This window comes from Stegodyphus dumicola, chromosome 6, assembly GCF_044657685.1.
Source record: "Stegodyphus dumicola isolate Sdum_Otavi_A_Nest chromosome 6, ASM4465768v1".
NCBI lineage: Eukaryota > Metazoa > Arthropoda > Arachnida > Araneae > Eresidae > Stegodyphus > Stegodyphus dumicola.
In genome coordinates, this window is record NC_140773.1 from 3,992,650 (window position 1) to 4,001,483 (window position 8,834).

General features: G+C 34.0%; 1 protein-coding gene across 13 annotated transcripts in view; it reads left to right on the plus strand.

Annotated features, from left to right (window-relative positions):
• LOC118180687 (inositol polyphosphate-5-phosphatase A-like) overlaps positions 1–2,228 on the plus strand; it is a 205,971-nt gene extending 203,743 nt beyond the window's left edge. For 12 of the 13 annotated variants that reach the window (XM_085817993.1, XM_085817991.1, XM_085817996.1 and 9 more), the window contains one exon: positions 697–2,228. In XM_085817993.1, the coding sequence (XP_085674119.1) occupies positions 697–755 (59 nt within the window). In that variant the 3' untranslated portion in view covers positions 756–2,228. The remainder of the gene's footprint in view (positions 1–696) is intronic. The other variant, XR_015041551.1, reaches the window with a different exon arrangement.
• The last annotated feature ends 6,606 nt before the right edge of the window (positions 2,229–8,834 follow it).

Below are 8,834 nucleotides of genomic sequence, written 5' to 3' on the forward strand. Positions count from 1 at the left end.
TCAGTCTTAAAAATGACGACACACTCAGAATAAGACGTCATGCTCATGAAGCAATGGATCCTGCATGCCAGGCCATGGCGACTTAATCATGGTTTGGGCTGTTTTCTCTTTGGCACTATTTCGATGTTTTGCTACTTGTATCAATCTCCCTCCGTATGCTTCGGTACGTGGAGTTGCTGGCCAATCTTCTCTATCCATTTATATAACCTATTAAGTGTTTCTTTAACCATGCCTGTATCAACAAGTTAATGCAAATGTACCTCAACTACTAGATGTTCAACAGTTGCCCCTGTAGGGCTATGTATCTACACTTAGTTCTTAAATAAACTCCCAGGGAGGAAGCGGAACATATGCCTGTTAACGTCTGTTAAACTTCAGGCGTCCCCATCCTCCATCACCTGTCTTTCATACGGAAATTCAGTATTCCAGCAAGATAATTGCACCTCTCACAGGTCCCGGTTGCCTACTGCATGCCTACATCACCATGCCTCTGACTTCTGCGTCATGAATTAGTTACCTAGAAACCCTAAATGATTTAATCCTATTGAGAATCTTTAGGGGGAAAATGTAAAATTCCAGAAAATTATTGAATCAATGCCTGGTAGTGTTGCGGCCAGATGAAGCCAAACGTCTTATGGACTAGCTATCCAAAATACAGTTAACACTTTTTGTACATAAAATTCTTTTCTTTTCCAGCTCATCCTGTAGAAGCAGCAGTGGAGCCCCCTCCATCTGAGAAATTCCAAGTGGTTTAAGAAACTGCTAAAAAATGAAGAAAAAGGCCGCTTTTAAAATACAGAATATTTCTAATTAAAGCAAACAAAAAAAATATAAAAATTAGGCTTACCATGTTTCATAAAGTGCCTTATATTTACTCCTGCATCCCATTACAGTGGCAAACTGAAAATCAGATACTTTCCTCAACCATCTCTGCTTTGCGGCAAATTTTGATGCTTTGGAAAAGATATCGATATTACTTTCTGTCGTATTGAAGGACAAGCTGAGACTTCAAAGAGGAATCTGCCATTATTTTCATGCAACTGTGGTATCAGCCAGCTTTTTGTTCGCATCTACGGCATTTTCGTGGCATTCGAATAAATCTTAGCATGCCACATAAATGTCTGCTCAATTCGCAAAGCTATATGTGAAACAAATCTGACACATTAAAAAACTGAAATGTTTCACGTCATGTAATTATAAATAACCTTGTATTTAAATACATTAATATTAAAACTATTTAAAATTATGACAATTTTTATACTACATCATTAAAAAAGATATCAGTTTTGCAAGAAACTCTATTGAATCTTTCCTTTTAAATAGCATGTGCGTAATTACTATAAATTCAATATAAATTAATGTTTATTAAAGAAAAAGAACAAAATGGAAAGCCTTAACCTAATTTAAAAATTGATATTTGCTAAAAAAAATCTTAGCAGTATTTTAACACACGTAAGGCAATTTAAAATTTCACGATCACCGTTTTGATTACACATTATCATACACCTGGTCACGTGTGCATCGAAGATCGAATTTCGAGTTTTTAGATTTACTTTTTGCAAAGTTAATACTTTGCACTAACTTTCATTAACAAACTCGACGATTTCAAAGCAATAGATGGCCACTCTGCAAGACTTATGATATTTGTCTTTCAAATTTCATCAAAACCAGCAATTTCAAAGAAATATGTTCACGCTCCAATTTGTTTCCATTTGGCGAAGCATAAAATACTTTTTTTTTCCAGTCTTCACAGTATATAACCTGCCACTTACTGATAACCAAATTAAGCGATTTAAAATCAACTAGTTCTTTCAACAAGTTCTTTGTGTCTTTTATTATTAATTGTTAGTTCGACATGTCAAATCAATCTAGGACTCATTATAATTGTATATTTTTTTCCTAATAACTATTTTAAACACTTGGTTTAAAAAAATACGTAAGCGAGAAATATATATATTCTTTAACTTATTTTTTCGTGTTTTTTCCTAATTTCTTTTGGTGAATATTTTTCCATTCTCTGTCCTTGTATTCAGTTATAACAACCAAGCGATAAAATGTTTCCACTTCTAACAAAAACTGAATATGTATACTCTGTTCAATATTTATGGTGTCGAATAATAATAAAGTATATAGCAAACATAAAAATTACAGTCTTTTAATAAAATTGTGAAAAATTACAAAAATGTATAAATGAGTAAAATAAAGCATTTGTACTTGCGTTTTTTTTATTATTATTATTATTTCAATTTTTTTTATTTTATTTTTTTATTTAGACCGAAATTCACAGGTGCACTTTTACAACGCATTTCAAAACGACGTCGCATGACCCAACATCTTACGCATTTTGCGACGAGAATGTAGTATTACAAAGCGAAACCGATATTTCTGCTTAAAAGAAAAATGTAAGCAAAGACCTGAAATCCAAGTCTTTGCGACGGTCAGAAAATCGTGGAATTTCACATATATCTAGGTAGTTTAAAAAGGATGGATTTCATTGTGCTGAATAAAACAAAAATTTATCTTTTAAACGCCAGATAAAATAATATCGGTTTAAATGAGGTCTTTTTCGTTGATGTGTTTGTACTCATAATCTACTTAAATTGATATTTTTATATTTTTTTAACTTTCTACTAATATTTTCTACATTGCCGTAATAGGAATTCTGAAACTACAGAAGATTTTCTTATTCCTATAAATACTAAGTTATGATTTTCAGATCTGAAGAATAAATTGTGCAAATTTCGCTTCAAAATTTAGTACATTACATTATTTTATATAATGCATTATACTCTGGTACCTCAAAACTTTAAACGGTTTTTATTTTATGGGTTCGCCAACGAAGGGCGCCACAGATAAAACTTTGTTATATTCATTGCTGCAAATACACAGCACATCAGCACGAGCAGAACTACCATAATAATTGCATTTTTCTACAAGTAGGACTAAAAACTTCTCCACTTTAAAATCATAAAGTGGTCTCCTTCCCCACTACGACGTACCCCGTAGGGTAACTACTTTAGGAGTCAAAGTCTAAATACTCCTTCCTACCGCAATTCATGCCGTGCAAATACGCATTTAACTCAAATGTAAAGATTCAACACATTTGTAACCATAAGGGTCACTTATAATTTAGTTATGAATAAATCAAAGGTAAATTTTAATTTAGTACCATGTATTTTTACACGCGAAAAGCACCCGTAAATAATATTCTAAAATATTCAATGTAGCTGCAAATAATGGTGAAAAATATTTAAAATAAAAGCAATAACAATCAAAATTCTGAAAGAATTACGATTTTAACGGTCGCCCAAGAGGATCAAAGTTTTTATGCTGTCGCTAAGCTCGCAGTCTAAGAGTCTGTTACATTCCCTCTTACCAACCCCCCTTTTATTCCTTTGTCTATTTAGCTCTATTATAAACCACCATTAACACTTATACCATATAAAGTATGTGTCATCTTTTCAAGGTATATGTGAATCTTTTGAAACAGAGTCAACCATTTAAAATAACTGTCTACTTTTTGTAAAAAAGCCTTTTAACAAATGAAATTAATTTTAAAGGTAACCTTCCCGTAGCCAAATACATATTCTCACTCACGTTATTCGACAGAAACAAATATTCTTTAATATTACATGTTTGGAATATGCACAACATAAATTATTCTTGTAAAATTAATCAAATGTATTTTAATCTTCCTGCGATATTAATTATAAAGACAAAAACTTTGTTATGACCCCGAATATTAAAATTATCCAATATAATACATTTTCATAAAATATCAATCTTTAACATACTGAAAATTTAAAAATAACAAATATTTTCTTACGATAAAATATATTATTTTATTTCTTCAGTACACGTTTTCAGACGATTCTTTTTTCATACCTCGTGTTAATTATTTTTTCTCAAACGTTACAAGTATAAAAAATTATCTTTTTTTAATTCATGAAATAAATTTAAATAACAATTATAAGCACAAATTTGTGATCTGGTTCCTTTGAATTCTGATCTTTAAAAAGTAGACATGCTCATATTTTCCACCAAGGTAACAAACATTCTTAAAGAAGAATTTACAACAAAAAAAAAGTAAGTAAAAGCATTTATTTATTGTCCGATATTTTACTTTCGTAGAAGAACAACTTGTGTAAAAGCTCATGCTGCTAATTCAAATGAAACTTACTGAAAACTCATCATGGATAATTAATAAATTACATTTTCTTAATTTTTAAGCAGCGAGTAAAATTAATTCCTACAATTAATTTCTTAAAAACGTAAATTTGAAACTGAGATGCATTTTAATAAATTTTATTGGTTTATTCTTACCTCACCTCTGAAATGGTCAATATACTCATGAGCTAAGTAATTCTGTGATTTGCAAATTAGTGAATTATTTTTTGACGTCAAAAGAAACATCAGTGTCAAATATAAAATTAGGTAAAAATTCCAAATTTAAGTTAGCTTTGGTTTTATAATAAACTCTATCCATTTCTAGGAAGAGAGGCAAAAGGGTCTTTCATTTTCCGTACGAAAAAAAAAAAAGATCCCCAGCACAATGAAAACTACCTTCCTTTGAAAGAAAAATATAAACAAATAAAAATAAATAAATAAATGAAAAATAAAAAGTTTGAAATTATATTCGACAGAATATTAAGGCTCGCCCAAAACGGTTTGCTAAGGTTTTCAGGTTCGCAGTCTGCTGTTGCACTCCCTCCTACTAACCCCCTTTTTTTATCTTTTTAGCTCTATGATTAAGCATTATTTTCTTCGCACTTACACCTTATACAATTCAATCAGAAAATTACAAAACTTTCAAAAGCAGCACACCAGTATACGTTTAAGAATTCCCGATCCAGGGTTGTCTGCTCTCGTACATTCCTGTGAAAATGGGGCTGAGCAGTTGCAAAATGTGCTATGAAGTATACTATAGGATAGTATGCTATGAAGGGTAACGCAAACGGCTGCAGATGTCATCAACAAACCGTTTAAAATTGCCTATGCAGGATGCATGTTAAGTTGTCTATTCCCATATGTGCTATATAAGCAATAACCACAAATGCATAGTATATGTAACAATAAGCCCAGTATACAAGAGACAACAACTAATAGTGACTCAGGTGTATTGCGTGCACCTCGCAAACTACGATCAATGCACCATGCATACTACAGAATCCAACCATGAGTGATACACCCTGTACACTCATCAAACCATACAACAGTGTACTCAAGAGATCATAAGAACTGTGCACTTTATAAACTACATAAGCCTCACATGAACTGTGAAAACGATTTTTCCTATAACTATATGTACTCTCTGTATAACTAAGAACTGTTTGCCTTGCAAATTCTATGAACTTAATACTATTCGAATATCTTTACAAACCAAATGAACTGTGTACCTTAAAAACTCTGTGAATCGCCTAAAAACTCATAAGGTTACAATGCCTAATATATAAAATGCATGGTAAATGTTAAATTTAAGATGTTACATGTCAAATTTATGTATAATCAATGCATGTATGTGCCACATTTTAATGTTTCAATAAATGCCGAAGCGGGGTTCCTCTGGATAGTTAGTGTACAGGGGCAATACCATTTATGTGATGTAATGGTGCCCCTTACACTTTTTTCCTGTCCTGTCCTGTCCAGTACATGACGTGCTGTCGTAAGACACATCACACCAAGAGTAATGGCCACTGTCAAACTAAGGCTGATTGGGCCTTGGTTCCTCCACACGCGGAGGTGATCGTCATCTGCTCCAAGACTGAATGGAGATTCATCGCTGAGCTCTACGCTTAATACTACACAACGATGCCAGTCGGTTGGCAGTACGATGATCAGTTACGAAAACCACTCCAGACGACTCTGTCCGTATTCTGAAGATAAAGGCAGACGTCTTCAATGCCGCTGTGAGCGTAAATCCACCTCAAGCAAGCGCCATGAGATGACGGAAGGTACCACGGGTGGATAGCTGTAGCACGTTAAATAGCGGACAATTACACCGTTTGGGCATGTGACACAATCTTCTGATCTTTCCTCGTTTCCGTGAGCATTTGTTTTCTAGCGCCTTCCGCCGATGAGCGTCTTGCTGCTTCACGAAAATCTAAAATGCGGCCACGTTCGAAGTTGTGCAACTGTCTATCAAATTTTCAACAACGTCTTAACGGCATTATTGATTGTGTTTCCAGGAAACTGCAACACCAAGAAGGAGAAAAGATTAAACCGTCACTGTACTATGCAAGTTGCGCAACAGAAACAGGCGCTGCGTTCGAAGTTAACAATCATTGCACTGATCATGGATTAGTCATTATTAATCAAGTTATCAATCATCTGATTTGCATACTCGGTATAAAATTTTGAGATAATCAGATCATTTTTTAAATTGCTTTCCTCTCAAGAGAGTATATAATAAAAACAAAGACGATCCAATTTTGCAACAAGTAATATTCTATTTAGGAATTCAAAGGAACTTTACTATCTTATTTTAAATGCGACTAACCATTAATCAACTCGCTGCTGGTCGATTCGCGTAATTTATATTATAGTTTATAGTGAGATAATAAACAATCCAGAGAAAAATAAATACGAATAACATTATAGTATTGCTGCTTGTAACTAATAATCGAAAATAATATGGCATTACTAAGTATACTGCCACAAGACTGAATTAAATTAATAGCAGTATCTGTTTAAAATCGTAATTATAAATGTTAATGTGGCATTCATGGTAGTTAATGATTAATTATATTGGAAGTGAATGTATTATATGTTCGTAGCAATAACATTTACAATTTTGAGAAGGGCTTCTTCTAAAGATTTTAACTTAAATCGTTATCACACAGAAATATTTTGACTTCTTTAAAAATCTCTTTAAATGCAAAGTTAAATGGGTTGAGAAATACCATTATAATTCTAACATATGCTAATTACGTATTAAAATATAAAATAATGAAAGCTCATCTTGCATTTCTCCTGCTTCAAAATAACCTAACGTATCTACAAATTATATATTTTAATTGAACAAATACTATAGTACATCGGTATACGTCCCTGCTTGGATGCGAAACGTTTTTGATTTTTTAGAGTACGACTCGAGGTTGATGTTATGACCGACTGCACGCAGTACGCCTCGTTACCTCTTTCAAAACTGTGCTACGACTGGCCATGATCATCAGTATGCCTGTTGCTATTAATCAATAAACAATCCCAGCTATAACTCTGAATCTTCAAAAATTTTAGTGTATTTTCGAAGTGCGAATACGGTATGAGTATCCTGGATTTGACTCTCTCATACCGTATGCCGAGCACGATGTTGTGCACGACTGCGGAAAAGAAAGACAGCAGTGAATCGACTAACGCTGCGGAGGGCATAAAATCGATTACCAAAGAATAACCAGAGACATTACAACTTGGAACATGTTAAAAAATTGCTTTTGAGTTGGACAGCAAAATAACATTTGCGTACGGTCTCTTGTACAGTGCGTCTTTTGTATCATATATAGGTTTCATCCACTGCATTTGTAGTTGCATTAAAAATAATTTTAGTTGGTTATGGCAAATCATACTAGGAATATCGCCTAACGGGAGCGATGCCTTCGCAGAGGACTGTTGAAGGAAAACTGGCTCGTATACGAGTTACAAATGAGGAAAATGCTCATGCAGCCAGCCCGTTCATCTGGAATCGAGCCCAGGCTCGATGATTTTTTACAAGAAAGGATTATTTTCCCTTTATTTCTTACTGGTTAGTTTAGTTGATTATGGCAAAGCAAACTACAGCTATCTGCCTAAGGGACGCGTGGAGGACTTTCTACGGCAGACTGCACGTATACACCTCTTCGTGGAGGACTTTCTACGGCAGACTGCACGTATACACCTTACACATGAGAAAAATTATGAAAACGCCCATACAGCCAGCCTTTTCGACCGGAATTGAAGCCAAGTTACTGTTTAGGAATTTTACCAATACAGTAATTTGGTGGGCCTTTTCATTTCTTACTGAGAAATTTTGTTTGCTATACCCCAAGGAGGAGTGGAGTAATGATGTATAACGGTTTAGAGGTACCACGGTAAACCAGCTGCCGAACCCAGATAGTAGTAAGATGACATTGGCTGCCGTACCAAAAGGCCCGGCATCGAATCTTGAAAAAGGCATAGATATTTGTAAATGTACACTGTTCGTGCGGCATGGGTGGTTCCCCCCCATGTGCAACGTGTATACGAACCAGTTTTCCTTAGAAAGTCCTCCACGAAGGCATCCCTCCCTTTAATATGATTTGCTATATTAAACTAAACCATACCCCACATCTTTAAGCATGCTAGCAAATATCGTTTCACAATGCAGAAAGTAGATTCATAATTTTACAAATTTGAATTACAAAACTCGACATTAGCCAAGGGAAATTAAATATGGCATTGTTTTGTTAATTGATATTCCATTGTATAATAATTTGGAGATCGTATATTCCCACAGACTCAAACATCAATATTGCTAAATCCATACTTACAGAAAACGTTGCAAAGAGAACACAAACACGGGGGCACAATAAAATTTCATCTAGAAGCAGAATTTAAACCCACTAAAGATTCCCGCAGTCGCAGAATTTAATTACAGAAAACGTGATGTACATGATAAGCATTACACGTGTATATATATGGCATTTAAATGCATATCATGCATATATAGTGACGTATAAACTCGATATGTAACATATCGCATTTTACGTATAACATGTATAATATCGCGGTATATGTATAATACGTTGTACGTGTAATGTGCATCATAACGTAAAACGCTTATGACGCGATATGTATAATGCACGTTTGAAAGCGTATATGCT